A 21,167-nucleotide genomic window follows, 5' to 3' on the forward strand; every position below is an offset into this window, starting at 1 on the left:
CTAAAAAGACAAAAAAAAAAAAAAGTGTGATAACACTCTATGGGAATGCTGTGGGGGTATAATGTGTACCCACTCTGTGAAGGGCAGTTCTAGCAGCTGCGCTTCCTAGAACTTCTCATGCGCGTAGGCTCGCATGTATGTGAAATGATATATACACAAAAGATTGTTCATTGAGTCATTGTGTGTAGCAGGAAAAATTGAAAACAATTTGCCCAAGACTAGTTCAGTAAAATTATACGCGTTCATAGAATGGAACACTCTGCAACCTTAAATAAGAGTGAGGCTCTTTATATACATGTGTGAGACAATCTCCCATATATATTCAGTTTTTTAAAAAGTAATGTGTGGACTAGTGTGTATAAAAATTGGGGAAAGAGGAGTTCCCGTCGTGGCGCAGTGGTTAACGAATCCGACTAGGAACCATGAGGTTGCGGGTTCGGTCCCTGCCCTTGCTCAGTGGGTTAACGATCCGGCGTTGCCGTGAGCTGTGGTGTAGGTTGCAGACGCGGCTCGGATCCCGCGTTGCTGTGGCTCTGGCGTAGGCCGGTGGCTACAGCTCCGATTCAACCCCTAGCCTGGGAACCTCCCTATGCCGAGGGAGCGGCCCAAGAAATAGCAACAATAACAACAACAAAAAGACAAAAGACCAAAAAAAAAAAAATTGGGGAAAGAAGAGATGTATGTGTATATTTGTTTATGCAAAGGTATCTCTGGGAGAATACATAAGAAATTGATAGCATCGATTACCCCTGAGGAGGGTCACACGGTGGTGGGAGCCGGCAATGCCAGGGACATTTTTTACTCTGTACTCTTGTATCTTTTTGGATTTTGAACTATGTGAATATTTTACCCATTTAGAAACAAAAGAAAATGTTAGAGTATATTATTTTTCACACCAGTGAAAGGCAGCTTTAAAAATATGTATAATCTGTATAACACAGAAATTATAGGAGAATCTATTTTAGCAGCTTGTAACACTGAAGTAATATTTCTTGAAGCAGTTGAAGTTGGTTCAGTGGAATAATTGGTTATCCTGCAGAACAAATTTTTAATGCCAAAGAATTCCTAACCCATCTTCTCTGGAAGTTTTATTTAATGCTATTTAAACATTTCTGCAACTCTTTATTTTATATGAGATCCCAGTCCCATTTTTGGGGGGGGATGTAACTTCCAAAGTAGGTATAGGATCACTGCACTGAACAACTAATATAAGCCATAAGTAAGGGATTTGCAGGCTGGAAATAGGAATTATAGTCTTTTCAGAATAGGAATTTGATTGTAAATCAAATGAAAATAGGTTATTTGATAATAAATTTTCTTTTAGAAGGAGTAAATTTTTTAATAAACCTAGAAACTATCCCCCCCGCAAGACCTATAATCCTATGAATATTTGGCCATTTTTTAGAATTTAAGGTGGTGTATAACACGGTGGTTAAGAACATAAACATTTAGGAGTTCCCATCGTGGCGTGGTTGCTAACGAATCCGACTAGGAACCATGAGGTTGCAGGTTCGATCCCTGGCCTTGCTTAGTGGGTTAAGGATCCGGCGTTGCCATGAGCTGTGGTGTAGGTTGCAGACGTGTCTTGGATCCTGAGTTGCTGTGGCTGTGGTGTAGGCTGGTGACTACAGCTACGATTGGACCCCTAGCCTGGGAACCTCCTTGTGCCGTGGGAGTGGCCCTAGAAAAGGCAAAAAGACAAAAAAAACAAAAACAAAAAAAAAAACAGGGACATAGATGTCTGACTAACTTATTAGTTTAGGGATTTTAGTCCCTGTGTATGGCCTCAGGCAAGTTTCTTAATATCCTTATCCCCATTCTATAAATGGAAATAATATTTTCCTCATAGTGCTGCAAACAGAATTGAATAGCATCCATGCACTACTTCAAGCAGACTATGGGCAGTGGTAAACAGTTGCAGTAACAAAAGCAGCAGCCAACCAAGCACTAAAGTAAAAAGAATCTCAGAAAATCACTTGTACCCCTGCCCAAAGAGGGGAAGTGTCTTGCCCAAGTATCGTGGCTGGGAAGAGCGTTCACATTCAAACACTATGGGAATTAGCTCGAAGTTCTCGGTACACTCATTTCTCTCTCTTCTCGCAGAACCAGCCCATGGAGTTTTTCTTTTATGTCACATTTGGCTTTTATATATTGGAAATGGAAGTTAATAAATGTTAGACCACGATGGAGAACAGACGGAGGTTCCTTAAAAAACTAAACATAGAACTACCATATGATCCAGCAATCCCACTCCTGGGCATATATCCAGAGAAAACCATAATTTGAAAAGGCACATGCACCCCAGTGTTCACTGCAGCACTGTTTACAATAGCCAAGACCTAGAAGCAACAAAAATATCCATCAGGAGTTCCCGTCGTGGCGCAGTGGTTAACGAATCCGACTAGGAACCATGAGGTTGCGGGTTCGGTCCCTGCCCTTGCTCAGTGGGTTAACGATCCGGCGTTGCCGTGAGCTGTGGTGTAGGTTGCAGACACGGCTTGGATCCAGCGTTGCTGTGGCTCTGGCGTAGGCCAGTGGCTACAGCTCTGATTCGACCCCTAGCCTGGGAACCTCCATATGCCGCGGGAGCGGCCCAAAGAAATAGCAAAAAGACGACAAAAAAAAAAAAAATATCCATCAATGGAGGATAGGATAAAGGAGATGTGGGGTGTGTGTGTGTGTATACACACACGCACAATGGAATATTAGTCATAAAAAAGCAACAAATTATACCATTTGCAGCAACATGGATGGACCTAGAAATTATCATTCTGAGTGAAGTCAGAGAAAAACAAATACCACGTGAGATCACAAATATGTGAGATCTAATAGAAATGAAACAGTAGAACTTATGAAACAGAAACAGACTCAAAGATTTCAAAACCAAGCTTATGTTTACCAAACGGGAGATGTGGCAGTGTGGGAAGGAAGGATAAATTACAGTTATTACATGTGGAATAGACAGGTAATGGGGAGCTGCTGTATATCACAAGGAAACTCAGTACTGTGTGGCAGCTTGTTTGGGAAAAGAATCTGAAAAAGAATGGATTTATGTAAAACTAATTTACTTTGCTATACTCCTGAGATTAACACAAATTTATGAGTCAGCTATATTCCAATAAAACTAAAAAAAACGAATGGAAAGGCTTACCATGTTCTGAGATTGGAAGAATCAATGTTATCAAAAGGAATATACTACCTAAGACAGTCTACAGATTCAGTGCAATCCCTATTAAATTACCAATGGCATTTTTCAGAGAACCAGAAAAAAATATCTTTAATTTTTATGGAAACACAAAAGACCTCGAATATATAAAACAATCTTGAGAAAGAAGAACAGAGCTGGAGGAATCAGTCTCTCTGCCTTCAGATATTACAGAGCTACAGTCATCAAAACAGTATGGTACTGGAGTTCCTGCTGTGGTGCAGTAGAATCGGTGGCCTCTTGGGAGCACTGAGGCATGGGTTTAGTCCCTGGCCCAGCACAGTAAATTAAAGCACTGCGCAACTGTGCCTTAAGTTGCGAATACAACTTGGATCTGATCCCTGGTGCAGGAACTCCATATGCCATGCGGCAGGAAAAAAAAAAAAAAAACAAAAACCAGTATGGTACTGGCACAGAAATAGACATACAGATCAGTGGGACAGGATAGAAAGCCCAGAAATAAACCCACGTACATATGATCGATTAATCTGCAGCAAAGGAGGCAAGAATCTGCAAAGGGAAAAGACGGTTTCTTCAACAAGAGGTGCTGGCAAAACGACCGCCACATGTAACGGAATGAAATTAGAACACTCTCAACACCATACGGAAAAGTAAACTCAAAGCGGATTAAAGACCTAAATGCTAGACCAGACACCATAAAACTCCTAGAGGAAAACAGAACACTATTGGACATAAATCACAGCAGTGTCTTTGTAGATCCATCTCTTAGACTAACGAAAATAAAAGTAAATGACCTAATTAAACTTAAAAGCTTTTATTTATTTATTTTACGTGCATACATTCTTTTTTCTCACATGATCTTGCTCCATCATAAGTGACTAGGTATAGTTCCTGGTGCTGTGTATAGCAGGATTTCATTGCTTATCCATTCCAAATGTAACAGTTTGCATCTGTTAACCCCAAATTCCCAGTCCATCCCGCTCCCTCCCCCTCCCCCTCAGCAACCACAAATCTGTCTCCATGATTTTCTTTTCTGTGGAAAGATTCATTTGTGCCATATATTAGATTCCGGATACAAAAAGCTTTTTTTTTTAACTTTTGCACAGCAAAGAAAACCATTAACAAAATAAAGATAACCCACAGAGTATGAAAAAAATCTTTGCAAATACCATGACTGACAAGGGATTAATCTCCCAAATATGCAAACATCTCGTACAGCTGTATATCAAGAAACAAGCAACTGAATTTAAAAACGGTCAAAAGATCTTAACAGACATTTCTCCAAAGACAGACATAGATGGCCAAAGAGCACATGAAATAATGCTCAACGTCACTAGTTACTAGAGAAATATAAATAAAAACCACAATGAGGTGTCACCTCACTCCACTCAGAATGGCCATCATCAAAAATTGTTTAGCCAAGACATGGAAACAACCTAAATGTCCATCGACAGAGGAGTGGATAAAGAAGATGTGGTATATACACACAATGGAATATTACTCAGCCATTAAAAGGAACGAAATACCGGCATTTTTAGCAGCATGGATGGACCTAGAAATGATCATGCTAAGTGAAGTCTGTCAGACAAGGAGACACCACCATCAAATGCTTTCACTGACATGTGGAATCTGAAAGAAGGATGCAGTGGACTTCTTTGCAGAACAGATACTGACTCACTGACTTTGGAAAACATGGTTTCCAAAGGAGACAGTTTGGGGGGTAGGAGATACACTGGGGGTGTGGGATGGAAATGCTATAAAACTGGATTGTGATGATCACTGTACAACTATATCAATAATATATAACTATATTGATAACTATATTAATAACTATAATAATTATATTAATATTTATATTAATAAATTCATTAATAAAATTTTAAAATTGTTTATCTATAAACAATAAATGCTTGAGAGGGAGTGGGAAAAAGGGAACCTTCCAACACTGTTGGTGGAAATGTAAACTGGCTTTCCTTTTTATTAGTTCACATTACATGGTTTTAGTCCTCTGTAGGCTGTCTCCTCTGCTTTGACTAATTAATTAGAAACATTTGCAAAGCATTTGGGAATTGCTTTCATTTACTCCATAAAGCATGTGGATACTCACAGGACTCTGAACTTCAAGATATTTTTTATACCTTTGATTACATTTAAAAAAATTTTATTGGTCCCAGTTTCATATTTATTTTAGAGAGCATGATATTTTTGGTATCCTAAAGTAACTAAGGCTATTTTTATAACTTTGACATGTGATATCAGATTCTTCAAAATATAGTATTACATACTTGAAAACTACCTGATGTTAAATATAGATATTCTTGGTTTTTGCTTCTCAATATTGAATATGTTTGGAACTAATATACAATTTTATTTCAAACTTTTCAAATCGCTGCTAATTTCTTGCCTAGAATTGTTGGGGCCTTCGCAAGACAGAGTTCTGTGTCTGGGTTTTTGGCCGGCATCCCTCATGAGCTAGTTATTGTAGAGTTCAGTTAAGTAGTTTTTCTCAGCTACAGATTCTCAGGTATAAACATTGCCATATTATGTTCTGTTTTTATCTTCTTTGCGTACATTTCTCCAAGGTAAAATATTTTTATTTTACAGACAGTAGCTCTTGATGGAACATTATTTTTAAAATCTGGGGTGATCTCTGGAGGGTCAAGTGACTTAAAATACAAGGCTAGATGCTGGGATGAGAAAGAGTTAAAGAATTTAAGAGACAAAAGAACCCAGCTAATCCAAGAATTAAAGGTAAATCCATGTTGTAAAAATTGTAGAGTACTAAGTAGAATAATTCTGTTTTTAAGCTGATTTTTTGTTTGTTTGTTTTTGTCTTTTGTCCCTTTAGGGCCACACTCGCGGCATATGGAGGTTCCCAGGCTAGGGATCCAATCGGAGCTACAGCCGCCAGCCTACACCACAGCCATAGCAATGCCAGATCCAAACCGCGTCTTCGACCTACACCACAGCCCACGGCAACGCCGGATCCTTAACCCACGGAGCAAGGCCAGGGATCGAACCCGCAGTCTCCTGGTTCCTAGTCGGATTCATTTCCACTGTGCCACGACGGGAACTCCTAAGCTGATTTCTTGAATAATAAAAGTATTATCCCCATATTAAAATTCAAATTATGTGGGATGGAATAAAGTTAAGAAATAAAAATCTTTCTCTTACCCATCTTTACATCTTAGTGGTATTTGCCAAACATAATTTGGTACATAGCCTCCAGAAATTTCCTCTATATATGCAAGTGTATGTATTATTTTATGATTTTTTACAATAGACTTTTTGCTGTAGGTAGTGTTTGCAACAGACCTTTTTATTTGATATCTTAATATGGACATGTTTTCATTTTGGCATATAGAAAACTGCTTTTTTTTTTAATGACCCCTGTCTGGTATTTCATTATATAAATTTTGTTTATTTAACCAATGTCTAATCATGGCCATTTTGTTTTTTGCTATTACAAATGATGCAGCATTAAACATTCTTAGAGAGGGAAAATAGCACAATGTCTAAGAGAATAAGTCCTGTAGCCTCTCGGCCTGAATTTGAATCCTGCCTTTGCCACTAACGAGCAGTATGACCTTGGGCAAGTCACCTAACCCCTTTGTACCTTAACTTTCCATCTGTGAAACGGGGATAATAAAAGGACCTTCCATAACCAGATAGTCCAGATAAAATACTTAACAATGATGCCTGGCAAAAACGGTAAGCACTATATAAATGTTTGTTTTTATTGTTATATCTCTAAGATGTTTTCCTTGTGTGGAATTTCGGGGCTGAGGATATGTGTATTTAAAATGTTGATAGATGTTGATAAATTCCCACCAAAAGAAAACCTGTGATAGAGTGGGTATGTCCCTGATTGCAATACTAGATATTAACAAAAATTCAAATATTTGCCCATCTGTTAAAAAAAAAAAAAGGAATCTAATTGTTTGACTATACAGTTCTTAAATTATAACTGAAGTTGAGCATTTACTTATGTCTTTGTTGGTTCTTTGTAAATTTTTTACTTTTGTGAACCTATTTATTTCTGTGCACATTTTTCTATTAGGTTTTTACTTTATTCCCCACTTTAAGAATTATTATATAATAATTAGTCCTTAGTCATATATGTTGTAAATATATTCTCTACTTGGTCTTTTTTTTTTTTTTTTGGCCACACCTGCATCATGCAAAATTTCCTAGGCCAGGGATCGAACCTGCACCACAGCAGTAACAATGCTCGGTCCTTAACCTGCTGAGCCACCAGGGAACTCCTCTATTTGACTTTTTTGTCGGCTATATTGACATATATAATTTATATGTATTAACAGTCACCAGTTTTAAATACATGATTGAATAAGTTTTGACAAATGTATGTAATCAGGTAACTACCAGCAGCATGATTAGAACATTTCCATAACCGCTGTAATTCCTTTGTGCTCCTTTGTAGTCAGTCCCCTCCCCGGACCCTCTGGACCCTGGTAACCCAATCTATTTCCCATCATTAAAACTTTTTCTCACTTAGAATTTCATATAAATGGACTCATACAGGAAGTAGTCTTTTGTGTTATGCTTTCTCCATTTAGCCTAATGCTTTTGAAATTCACGTTGTGTGAATTCCACACAGTTCCTTTTACTGTTCAGTATCTGTTTGACATTTGACTTTGTTTCGTCACATGTGTTTTTAATCTTTACACAGCCAAATTTATTTATCTTTTGTAACTTCGGGGTTTTACTGTCATACTCAGACCTTATTTCTGAAAATGACAAAAGATTCAATCATGCTTCCTTGAAAGGTCATCTTTAACAAAGTAAGTAGAGTGCTTTTAGGTTGCTTATTTTTCCTGTTGAGCATCTTCTTTTGTGTATACAAATGGCTAGTTTGTGATTCAAGGTGACCTTCTGGCAAGGTGACTCAACTAATTTAATCTTTTTCTTTAAGCATAATACCACAATTATGTTTTGATCTAAGGAATATAAATATTCAGCTTTTGAAGCTGTTTAGAGATTCCACTAAGCTCCTGCCTGTGTCTCACCTGAACCTCATGGAGAGCTGGGTGTGAATGATGTCTTGGGTTCTAGGGGAGCCACTGGGAGAAGTTGATGCAGGGCTTCTCTTTTGATCTTTGAGGAATGATGGGAGAAAAATCAGGACATAGAGGGATCCTGGAGAGAGGTTAAATGTTTCTCCCATGTGATATCTTGGTCTTGAACCTCATGAAGCTAAATATTTGTGGGTTGTGGCCTCCCTTTTCCTGAGTTTGGGGGAGGCCAGAGAGATATCTTTTCCTCTGTCTCAGTAGGGCACTGACCATCTTCTGTTGTAATTGCTGGCCTGGGGGGGGGGTGAGAATATTTGTGGGTTGACAGTTAGGGTATCGTATTACCCAGACCTGATCCTCAGCAGATAAAGAAGTACCTCAGTGCACGGAGGTATTCCGGGATATTCCAGGAGCCAGTCAACACTTGAACCAAAAACAAGTGGAGAAGCAATAAGGAGATGCAGTGTAGTGTTGACCCTCCCTCTGTCTCTACAAACAAACGATAGAATAAAGTGGATGGATTGAAGGATAAGACGGCCATTGTCGAGAACCCCATTAACCTGGAAGACCAAGTGCAACAGTATTTCAGTGAGCGAGAAAATTACAAAGATCAAAAAAAATCATGAGAAAAATAGAGACTTAGGTAGACTCAGGAGACGTGGAATGGGAATAATCAAAGTTTCAAAAGGAGGAAAAGGAGCAGAGAGAAGAGGAAATAATTTAAAAAGAAGAAAATGTCTCTAACCTGAGAATCCACTTTAATTTACCATGCAGTTCTGGAGTTTCCATTGTGGCTCAGTGGTTTACAAACCCAACTAGCATCGAGGAGGATGCAGGTTCGATCCCTGGCCTCGCTCAGTGGGTTAAAGATCCGGTGTTGCTGTGGCTGTGGTGTAGGTCGCAGACATGGCTCAGACCCCGCGTTGCTGTGGCTGTGGCGTAGGCCGGCAGCTATAGCTCCGATTTGACCCCTAGCCTGGGAACCTCCAAATCCTGCGGTGCAGCCCTAAAAAGACAAGAATAAAAACAAAAAAAAAACTATACATGCAGTTCTATGTACGCTTAATGATAAAAGGGCACACAGTAACACAGATCTAGGTGTAATTCCTGAACACCTAGGTTATAGAGGCAGTGCTAAAATACACCCTTCCTTAAAAATATTCCTTATGCGTTAAAAAAAATCAAGCTTATATCAGACTACAAAACAAGGTGAGACTGGAATAATAGCTTTAGGCAACCAAGGGAAAAGGGCGCTGTCCCAAGACTGCATTTACCCTTCAGGAGTCTGCACATAAGCAGATCAGAATGTTATCCACATATCCCACGGGACGGAAATACCAGATAAAGGACTCTAAGCAACACATGAATTAGAACAGACCTAATTATAATAAATGAATAGTGCTAAACTAACGCAGCAAAACCTGGGAACTGGAAATGGAGAGAGAAATGTGTTCCAAAGGTCTTATCCTTGAGAAGATGAAGAAATAATATTCCAGAGGCTGTGTCTTGGTAGATGGGGTGACAGAGTGGGACTAGAGTATTTAAAAGTATACGGGAGTGCCCGTCCTGGTGCAGCGGGAACAAAGCCGACCAGGAACCATGAGATTGCGGGTTCGATCCCTGGCCTCCTTCAGTGGATTAAGGCTCCGGCATTGCCATGAGCTGTGGTGTAGGTCGCAGACACGACTTGTATCTGGTGTTGCTGTGGCTGTGGTGTAGGCCGGCAGCTGTAGCTCTGATTAGACCCCTGGCCTGGAAACCTCCATATGCCACGAGAGCAGCCCTGAAAAGACAAAAAAAAAAAAAGGTCAGATGGAGGAATTTAAAACTTCTGTGTATTGGTCACTAAGGTAAACACGAGTGGGTTTAAGTTTCCCAAGCTCGTCATAGCTAAAAGGCAAAATTCAGCTAAATGTCCTTGTAAGAAATTGTCAAAATTGAATGTTGAGAAGTATGAGATCAGCACCTGGCAAGTGCAAACAAAAAAGAAAGGAGTCACGATATCAAACAATGTGAACTTAAGCTTTCAATAAATACTTATCAAATGAATTGAATGAAGGACCTCCTGTATTTAAAAAAAAAAAAAAAAACCAAGATCCCCATTGTAAACCTCTTTGCAGCACATAGTACCTAAATATTGGAAGCAAGAATATGTAATAAATGGAGTTCCCTGGTGGCCTATTGGTTAGGGACTTGGTGTTGTCCCTGCTGTGGCTTGAGCTGGATCCCTGGCCGGGGAAACTTCCACATACCGTGGGCATAGCCGAAAAAACAGTAATAAAAAGAATACTTGGAAGTTCCTGTCTTGGCACAGCGGAATCAAATCTGACCAGGAACCATGAGATTGTGAGTTTGATCCCTGGCCTCGCTCAGTGGGTTAAGGATCTGAGCTACGGCGTGGATCTGGCGTTGCTGCGTCTGTGGTGTAGGCCAGCAGCAACAGCTCCGATTAGACCCCTAACCTGGGAACTTCCATATGCCTCGAGTGCGGCCCTAAAGACAAAAGACAATAAAACTTTTTTTAAAAAGAATACTTAATAAAAATGAAATTACGGTGAAACATTTTACTATATGTACCTCTTTCAGAATTGGACAGCTCTGGTAGACAAAAACAGTAGCTTAGAGGAATTGGAATCATAAAGATGTTACACTACCTGAAGAAGGCCAATCGCAAAACGACAAATACTGTGTGCCTCTGCTTTCCTAAAGCAGTCACATTCGTAGAGTTGCAAGGGCACGATGGTGATTGTCAGGGCCCGAGGGCATAGACGGGGGAGCTGTTCTTGTGAGTCTGGTTGCAGTTTTGCAAGGTGAAACGTGTTCTACGGGTTGGTTGCACAGCGATGTGAATACTTAAACACTATTGAACACTGAAAAACGATAAAGAGGAGTGTCCGTCGTGGCGCAGTGGTTAACGAATCCGACTGGGAACCATGAGGTTGCAGGTTCGATCCCTGCCCGTGCTCAGTGGGTTAGGGATCTGGCATTGCCATGAGCTGTAGTGTAGGTCACAGACGTGGCTCGGATCCCACATTTCTATGGCCCTGGCATAGGCCAGAGGCCACAGCTCCGATTAGACCCCTAGCCTGGGAACCTCCATATGCCACAGGTCCGGCCCTAAAAAAGACAAAAACAAAACAAAACAAAAAAACATCCATTAGGAGTTCCCATCGTGGCTCAGTGGTGAACGAATCCGACTAGGAACCATGAGGTTGCGGGTTCGATCCCTGGCCTTGCTCAGTGGGTTAAGGATCTGGCGTTGCCATGAGCTGTGGTGTAGGTTGCAGACGTGGCTTGGATCCTGTGTTGCTGTGGCTCTGGCGTAGGCCAGTGGCTATAGCTCCCATTGGACCCCTAGCCTGGGAACCTCCATATGCCACGGGATCGGCCCTAGAAAAGGCAAAAAGACCCAAAAAAAAAATTTTTTTTTAGGGCTTTTCTCTCCTCTTCACGAGAGGTTCTCGTCAGCCTTGAGCTCCGGCCCATATCCCGTCGCCTCACATTGCTTGCGCTCTGGCTCAGCAATGCCCACGTGCAGAAGCAGATTAAGCACATGATGGCTTTTATTGAACAAGAAGCCAATGAGAAAGCAGAAGAAATAGATGTGAAGGCAGAAGAGGAGTTCAACATTGAGAAAAGTCGTCTTGTACAAACCCAGAGACTGGAGATTATGGAATATTACGAGAAAAAAGAAAAGCAGATTGAACAGCAGAAGGAAATTCAAATGTCTAATTTGATGAATCAAGCGAGGCTCAAAGTCCTCAGAGCCAGCAGTGACCTCGTCACAGACCTGCTAAATGAAGCAAAACAGAGACTCAGCAAAGTGGTGAAAGATACAACCAGGTGCTGAGTGTCGTCGGATGGAGTGGTCCTCCAGGCTTTGTACCAGTTGTTGAAGCCCCAAAGGTTCCTTCGCTGCAGGAAACAAGATTTCCCGCTGGTAAAGGCTGCTGTGCAGGAAGCCATCCCTGTTTACAAAATCGCCACCAAAAGAGATGTCGCTGTCCAGACTGATCGGGAGGCCTACCTGCCTGAGGAAGTAGCTGGCAGGGTTGAGATCTGTAACGGGGATCGAAAAATCAAGGTTTCCAATACCTTGGAGAACCGGCTGGGCCTCATAGCTCAGCAGATGGTGCCAGAGGTGCGGGGAGCCTTGTTTGGTGCCAATGCCAACAGGAGGTTTTTGGACTAAGCCTGGGAGGTGGCGTTCATCCCCTGTTCTCCTCGTGGGACGTGACGTTCTGACATTTGAAGACACCCGCGTAGCCTCCTCTTCACTGTTCTTACATCCTGTGTTTATCAGTGGGTACCCTTCTGTAGTTCACACCCCTGGCTGATGGTAAATGATGGCAGAGAGTTTTATTTTACAGAATAGGAAACCTTTCTCTAACTTATCTGAAAGTAACCCAGCCTCCAGCTGGTTCTGAAGCATGAAGGTCCCCAAGTCATCTGCCCTTCTCTGGCGCAGCGTCCAGCCAAGAGGTCTGGTCTCTGCTCTCTGGGCTTCAAGTGCATGTGGGGCCACATTCCTTCCAGCAGTAGCAGCTTAACTGCTAACTGTTTGGGCTAGATGAGTATACTTTATTTATTAGAACAAAATGTGTACGTGGAAAAAAAATTTTTAAATAAGGTTCATCAGTAACAAACCTGACTAGCATCCATGAGGATGCGGGTTCCATCCCTGGCCTCAGTGGGTTAAGGAACTGGCATTGCTTTGAGCTATGGTGTAGGTCAGAGACGTGGCTCAGATCCCATGTTGCTGTGGTTGTGGTGCAGGCCAGCAGTTACAGCTCCTATTTGACCCCTAGCCTGGGAACCTCCATATGCTGAGGGGGCAGCCCCAAAAGACAAAAAAAATTTTTTTTAACAAAGGTAAAAGCCATTGTATACACTTTTTAGATATTTATAAAGAAGACTACATTTTGTGGTGGCAAAAACCTGGAAACAAAGTGAATGCCCATCATTAAGAGAGGGTTGAATCATTTTGTTACAGTCACACTGGAATAATATGCAGCCATTAAAAGAATGAATTTAGAGCATTATCCATTGACTTTTGTGAATAACTGAGTAAGAAAAGCAAGAGGCAAAAAAGCATGTTTAATACGATTCTAAATTTGCAAAACAAGACTGAAGAAAACCACATAAGTAGGTGAACATATATGCACATGTTTTCACACAAGGACGTGTAGTGAAAATCTAGAACATACCCTCGGGAGTCACCCTCGGGCTGAGAAACGGGTGGGGGGTGGTAAGGGACAAGGATGTGCTGAGACAAGGCAGCGCGTGTCACACGACCTCCATGCCTCTCCACTCCTCATTTTCGTGCCCGTTTCCTGCTAGGCACTGAGTTTTTGAGGGTGCTGTGTGGTGTCTCGTTATCCTAGTCCTTCACTGCCCCGTCTTTTGTTGGCAGAAGGGAAGACAGTGTGTGGGTGTGGTTACACGTCAAAGTCCGTGAATTCTGACATATGAAAGAAAGTATTTTCACTTTTATAAAATATTATTTTTTCTTCCTTTTTAGGATTTAATGAAAGCACTTCGCAAGGAAGCAGATTTGAAACAAATACAGGCACTAATACAAGGAACTCATACGCGACTCAAATATTCGCAAAGTGAACTAGAAATAATTCAAAAGAAGCACCTTGCTGCTTTTTACCGGGTAACATAGACCAACATAAAACTTGATGGAAATTAGAACCAGGAAATAGAATTTCAGGAATTACATTTATATAGCACCATGTAATTTTTACACTTTTCTGTGAGGTTTATTTTTTTTGTCCTTTAAGTTACTTTATTTTATGGTTATTATTGTTATCCAGTTATACCTGAATTTACTTTATCTCGCAGATTCTCTTTTTATTCTAAAAGATACATATCATGTCGGAGTTCCTGTCATGGCTCAGCAGTTAACCTGACCAGTATCCATGAGGATGTGGGTTCGATCCCTGGCCTCACTCCGTGGGTTAAGGATCCAGCGTTTCCGTGATCTGTGGTGTAGGTCGCAGACACAGCTTGGATCCTGAGTTGCTTGGTTGTGGCGTAGGCCAGAGGCTTCAGCTCCAATTGGACCCCTAGCCTAGAACCTCCATATGCCGTGGTGCAGCCCTAAAAAGACAAATATAAATAAGTAAAAGATAACCTGTCATGTTTTGGCTTCACTATATAAAGTTAAGCTGGCCAGTTTAAAAAGATCCTTTTTGGGAGTTCCCTTGTGGCACAGCAGGTCAAGAACCTGGCACTGTCACTGCAGTGGCTTGTGTCTCTTCTGTGGCACAGGTTCAGTCCCTGGCCTACGCACTTCCATGTGCTGTGGGTGTGGCCAAAAAATTAAAAAATAACAGACATGTTTTTCTCTCTTCTGTATTTAGGAACAGTCTCAGCTACAAAGCGAACTGCTGAATATTGAGTCACAGTGTACTATGTTGAGTGAAGGAATCAGAAAACGGCAACAAAGAATTGAAGGATTTCAGGAAAAGATAGATAAGGTTATGAATGATATATTTATTACTAGGTCACATGCAGGATGTAGTTCTAGACAGATACCAGATGTAGGGCTTCTTCAGTATGTGCTAAAGCAGAGTACGCTAAGTGCTAAGTTTTGTGGGTTTGCCAAGTCTATTTCCTTGTGTTTTTTGAGAACCATTGTTGGCTCATCTCAAGACAATGACTAGTGCATCCTTACTTTCTTCTGCTCTCCAACCTTCCCTTGTCTGTTGTCAAAGTTTCAGCCACTTTCTTTCTCTCAGTGCTCCTAACACAAGGACGGAAAGAAGTTTGTGTCATCTTTAAGATTGTGTATTTACTCTGTAATTTTTTCTTGAACATTTATTATGTCCCAGGCATAGTTGCTTGACTCTGGGTCAACAAAGATTTGATCATCTAGCCTCTGCCTGTAAAGCAACATGAACTTTCTGGCTTAATTCATTCCACCGTTGCTTGTCTCTCATCCTTAAAAATGTGTCTGTCACCCACTCATTCAGCAACTTCCACCCATTGCTTTCACTTCTGCCTTTTACCACATGACTTGAAACCACACAAAGAGATACGTAATTATCTCTCTTCCAGGTTAAATACTCCTAATTCCTTAGTTATTTACACTTACCATAGATTTAAGACCAGTTTTGATAACTAGCCTTTTGGTACTCTGTTTTTGGTCAATGCCCAGAACAAAAAATAATCTAAAAATACTGTCTGACCAGTACAGAGTACCCTGGGACACTGCACATGGAACTGTAACTTTCCACGGCTTGGGTTATATACTTATGTAAGTTATAGCTTACTGTTGCATCAGTCATATCCCCTTCATATTTAATTTACATTCAACTGAAATCTGAAAGTTTTTAACATGTCTGTTGTTAAAACAGTTCTCTCTTCTCCTATAGCTGTGCATAAATAGGGGCTTTAAAAACATTAATTTTAAATGTTACTTTGTTAGATTTGGCTCATTCTAGTTTTTCCAGATTTTTGAGTGTTAGTTCTATGCTTTAGTCCACTTGGTTTTACATTGCCTAAGACTCTGTAGTATTACCTACATATAAAGAATGTTTTATTTATGTGGAATGTTATGTTTTGGTGTGGCTAATATAAATTGAATACTTCTGACTTTATATTACACACTTCATAGAGCCAAAACACTTAAAAGGCCAGCTGTGAACCTTCTTATTTCGTTTTTAGAATAGGAAATTTGAAAATAGATAAGTGTAGCTTATGGAGTTAAAGAGAAAACACTGACTCCTCAGGGTACAGTGAAGCTTGTTGGGATTAGTCTTTGGCTTAGTCCAGGAGCATCTTGGTGGAGAAAACATAGATTTAAGCACTGTCTATATATGTTCTTAAAGTTAATTATTGTTGTTCTAAAACAATTTAAAAGGTTGAAGATGATATTTTTCAACACTTCTGTGAAGAAATTGGCGTAGAAAATATTCGTGAATTTGAGAACAAACATGTTAAACAGCAACAAGAAATTGATCAGAAAAGGTATTTTTATTGAGATGTTGGTAAGAAATTACAGATATATAAATGTAACTGTTATTTCATAATTTAAAGGAGTTTTGCCTGAGGTAGTCTTAGTTCATCAAGAAATAGCTATTCTTATAAAGAGGTCTTTTAATTCCACAATTTTTTAAAGGGAGAATGCTCAAATATACAAAGTAAGAGAATGAGGAAATAATTACACAGCACTTATTAAATTTACTTAGTTTTCTGTAAATATCCATATATGTGGGGGGGGAAATGATAGTTTTTAAGAAATAATAAATACCAAAAATTACCTCAAACAAGATAGAAAATTCAAGGGGGCCAGGTATCATAGGACAAAAAAGTTAAAAAGCTTCCTACCCACTTCCCCAAATTCACCAGGCACATGTGGTTTCACAGATGAATTTCCCTAGCAAACTCTAAAAGCATATATAACTTTGACATTTATATTTAAACAAATGTTTGATATTTAAACTGCTTCTTGGTTTAAAAGAAGAAAAACATTTTTATTAAATGAGCATAATGTTGATGCCAAAATCCAAAAAGACACGTGCACATGTAATAAGGAACTAGGAATCCGTCCCACCTGTAAACAACAAGGTGAAGTAGAAACAAGCAGTACATCGTTGTTGCAAAACTCTTACATGTGCTAGCTCCCTTCTTGCCTCCTGGGAGCACTTTTCTCGGGGCTTCTTGAGATGCCGCCTCCCAGGCTAAAGTCCTCAGTTTTAGCACCAAATAAAACATAACTCTCAAAAAAAAAAGAAGAAAGAAAAAAGAAAAAACAAACAGTACAATAACAAGAGCAAAACATCATCTAGTGGATTTCATGCTAGAAATCAGTAATTATTGCTATAAATGTTATTTATATGTATTGCTATCGTATTAATAGTCAAAGGAGAAAATCACATGATCACCTCTATAGATGATGGAAAAGGCGCTTGACAAGAACAAAGCATCCATTCTTGAAAGTTTTTAGACGTGAGTTAATATTTGTGATACGAGAAAACACATCTCGTTCTAAATTCATGGTGTTTTCGTGGAGTGTTCCTAGTAAAGCCCAAACTAGAAAAATATTCAGTGTCACCACTGTTAACAGTCTTCTGAAATACCAGTCAGTTGAGTCAGACGAAAAGTGTAAAAGAGGTACAAAATTTCAGAAAGGAGGAGGTAAACTTATCACTATTTGAAGATTATATCGTATATATTTAGAAGTTCCTAGAGAACAAAAGAAAACCATTAGAAATAAAAAGAATTCAGTAATGTGGCTAGATACAAATATTTATATGAAAATTTTTAGTTAAAAATTAATATAGAGGAGTTCCAGTTGCGGCGCAGTGGTTAACGAATCCGACTAGGAACCATGAAGTTGTGGGTTCAATCCCTGGCCTCGCTCAGTGGGTTAAGGATCCGGCATTGTCGTGAGCTGTGGTATATTAGGTTCCAGAAGCAGCCCAGATCTGGCATTGTTGTGGCTGTGGTGTAGGCTGGCGGCTATAGCTCTGATTGGACCCGTAGCCTGGGAACCTCCATATGCTGCAGGTGTGGCCCTAGAAAGACAATAAATAAATAAATAAATAAATAATACAGAATTAGGAGTTCCCATCGTGGCACAGTGGAAATGAAACCATCTAGGAGCCATGGGGTTGTGGGTTTGATCCCTGGCCTCACTCAGTGGATTAAGGATCCGGTGTTTGCATGAGCTGTGGCATAGGTCGAAGACACAGCTCAGATCTGGTGTTGCTGTGGTTGTGATGTAGGCTGGCAGCTGTAGCTCCAATTGGACTCCTAGCCTAGGAACCTCGTATGTCGCAGATGCGGCCCTGAAAACCAAAAAAAAAAAATTAATACAGAATTAAAATGTATAGCTTTTCTAGAACACACTACCAGGAGACAATATTAGGTGAAAATATCCCAATTACATTATGAAAAAGGTAAAGTACTTAGTTCTTAGAAATAAACTTACTAGATGTGAAAACAATATATAAAGAAACCCTTAAACAAGACCAGATATATACAGAAATGTGAAAAAAAAAGGACTCAGTGTTATAAAATTGGTTTTCCCCAATTTACTCTATAATTTATTTTAAATCTAATGTAAATATCATCTCAGTACATGTATGAACAAAAAATATATATATATTTTGGTCCCGTTAGGGCCACACCCACAGCACATGGAAGTTCCCAGGCTAGAGATCAAATTGGAGCTGCAGCTGCCAGCCTACATGACAGCCACAGCAATGCCAGATCTGAGCCACATCTGCGACCTGCACCACAGCTCTCATGGCAGTGCTGCATCCTTAACCCACTGAGCAGGGCCAGGGATCGAACCCATGTTCTCATGGTTACTAGTGGGATTCATTACCACTGAGCCACAATGGGCGATTCTAGAGTTCACATTCAGACGAAAAATTTTGTTTTTTAGGGCTGCACCTGCTGCATAAGGAGTTTCCCAGGCTCAGGGTCTAATCAGAGCTACGGCTGCTGGCCCACACCACAGCCACAGCAACTTGGGTGCCAAGCTGAGCCTGTGACCTACGCTGCAGTTCATGGCAACGCCGGATCCTTAACCCATTGAGCGAGGTCAGGGATCAAACCCACAACCTCATGGTTCCTAGTTGGATTCGTTTCTGCTGAGCCGTTATGGAAACTCCATCAGAAGACAATCTTAAAAAGATAATGAAAAAGGACAAGATTTTAAAACATAGTATAAAGCTATCTTTTTTTTTTTTTTTTTTCCTCTTTAGGGCCGCACCTGCTGCACATGAAGGTTCCCAGGCTAGGGGTTGAATCAGAGCTGTAGCCCCTGGCCTACCCTATAGCCACAGTGACTTGGGATCCAAGCTGTGTCTTTGACCTACACCATAGCACATGGCAACGCCAGATCCTTAACCCACTGAGTGAGGCCAGGGATCGAACCCGCAACCTCGTGGTTCTTAGTCAAATTCATTTCCACTGAGCTATGACAGGAACTCCAGGATAAACCTATCTTAATGAAATCTTGAGAGTCCAGAAATATTCTGAGATCTATAAGGGAAATTTGATTTAATAAGATGCATTTCATATCAGTGGAGAAAAGATAAACTTTTCAATAACTCAGTTGGGATACATGTATTAGCTTCCTAGGGGGAAAAAAATACCCCTACTTAGACCCATACTTGAGTCCTTAGACTCACATTAATTCCACATGCAGAAGTTCCTGGGCTTGGGATCAAACCTGCTCCATGGCAGTGACAGTGCTAGATCCTTAACCCACTGACAAATCTCAGAAGCCTTAAAGATTGATAAAATGCACATGTACAGAAATTTTGTTTTGTTTTTTGTCTTTCCTAGGGCTGCACCCGCAGCATATGGAGGTTCCCAGGCTAGGGGTCTAATCAGAGCTGTAGCCATCGGCCTATATCAGAGCCACAGCAACGCTGGATCCGAGCCACGTCTGCAACCTACACCACAGCTCACAGCAATGCCAGATCCTTAACCCACTGAGCAAGGCCAGGGATTGCTCCCGCAACCTCATGGCTCCTAGTCAGATTCATTAGCCACTGAGCCACGACAGAAATTCCCATAAATTTTTTTAAATGTGTGTAGAAAAGAGCATTTTGAGGAAAATGAGAAGACAAATGACAGGAGGAAAATGTGTATACGCAATATGTTTAGATATTGTAAGAGTAGTTTCTTCTGGGGAGGCACAGGGGAGGTGAAAGATATTTTACTTTTTATATATTCTTACTCTTTTTGAATTCTGTGATAGGTGCCTCTTGGAGAAAATAGAGAAAACTTTTAAAAATCAATTATTATTCTATTGTCCAGAAATAAAAGGGGAAGACTGTCAACATTTTGACCCACTTTATTTTATTCTGTATAATTTTCCTTAGTCCATTCATTTATTCAATATCTGTTTGCTGTAAGCTTTCCATGAGCCGGTTACTCTTCTAGGCACTGAGGATACAGCAGTGGAAAAGAAAGGTCAAAACCCCTGACTATTCTAGTTCCTTTGCATTTCTGTGTACATTTTAGGATTAGCCTTTCAATTGCTGTATTTTGTACTATTGAAATCCTTTTAAATGGATTGAAGCTTGATCACTGGCATAGCATGTATTCTCTTAATAAATGTTTCATGTGCACTCGAATATGCATTGTGTTGTTGGGTGCAGTGTTTCCTGAGCAGTGCTTCAGTCAAGCTGATTGGTTGCTCAGGTCTTCTGTGTACTTGCTGACTCTCTGTCTAGTTGCTGTAGTGTTCACTAAGAGAGGAGTGTTGAAATTTCCAAGTATAGTTTTGGATCTGTCGTTTTCTTCAGCTCTTTCAGTTTATACTTCATATATTTTAAATCTTGGTGGGAGTTGCCTTGTGGCATAGTGGGTTAAGGATCTGGCGTCACTGCAGCAGCTCAGTTTACCGCTGTGGCACAGGTTCGATCTTTGGTCTAAGAATTTCCACATGCCGCAAGCATGGCCAAAAAAAATCCTTGTGACTAGATTCGTACACATTTGAGATTATTATGTCTTCTTGCTAAATTAGTTTTTTTGTCATTTTAAAATGCTCCTCTTTATCCCTGTCATTTTTTTTTTTTTTTTTTGTCTTTTTTTTGCTATTTCTTGGGCCGCTCCGGTGGCATATGGAGATTCCCAGGCTAGGGGTCTAAGTGGAGCTGTAGCCACTGGCCTACTCCAGAGCCACAGCAACACGGGATCCGAGCCGCATCTGTGACCTACACCACAGCTCACGGCAACGCCGGATCGTTAACCCACTGAGCAAGGCCAGGGGCTGAACCCGGAACGTCATGGTTCCTAGTCGGATTCGTTAGCCACTGCGCCACGACGGGAACTCCTCCCTGTCATATTTCTTGTTCTGATGTCTATCTGAACTTTATTATACTTTCTTTCTGAAGAATTCTTCCTATTACTGTTTATTGAGTTTTTATAAAGGTCCTCTTGGAATTCTGATTGAGATTGCATTGGATTTATAGATTTATTTGTGGAGAATATCT

At 40.4% G+C, this 21,167-nt stretch overlaps 1 protein-coding gene and 1 pseudogene across 2 annotated transcripts in view; both read left to right on the plus strand.

The window, feature by feature from the left end:
• SMC1B (structural maintenance of chromosomes 1B) overlaps positions 1–21,167 on the plus strand; it is a 91,051-nt gene that overhangs the window by 39,629 nt on the left and 30,255 nt on the right. The window contains exons 12-15 of one of the 2 annotated variants that reach the window (XM_021091388.1): positions 5,771–5,917; positions 13,721–13,858; positions 14,568–14,684; positions 16,070–16,176. In XM_021091388.1, coding sequence (XP_020947047.1) covers positions 5,771–5,917; positions 13,721–13,858; positions 14,568–14,684; positions 16,070–16,176 — 509 coding nt within the window. The remainder of the gene's footprint in view (positions 1–5,770; positions 5,918–13,720; positions 13,859–14,567; positions 14,685–16,069; positions 16,177–21,167) is intronic. The other variant, XM_021091389.1, reaches the window with a different exon arrangement.
• On the plus strand, positions 6,862–12,802 carry LOC110260810 (annotated as a pseudogene).

Source organism: Sus scrofa, chromosome 5 (assembly GCF_000003025.6).
Source record: "Sus scrofa isolate TJ Tabasco breed Duroc chromosome 5, Sscrofa11.1, whole genome shotgun sequence".
NCBI lineage: Eukaryota > Metazoa > Chordata > Mammalia > Artiodactyla > Suidae > Sus > Sus scrofa.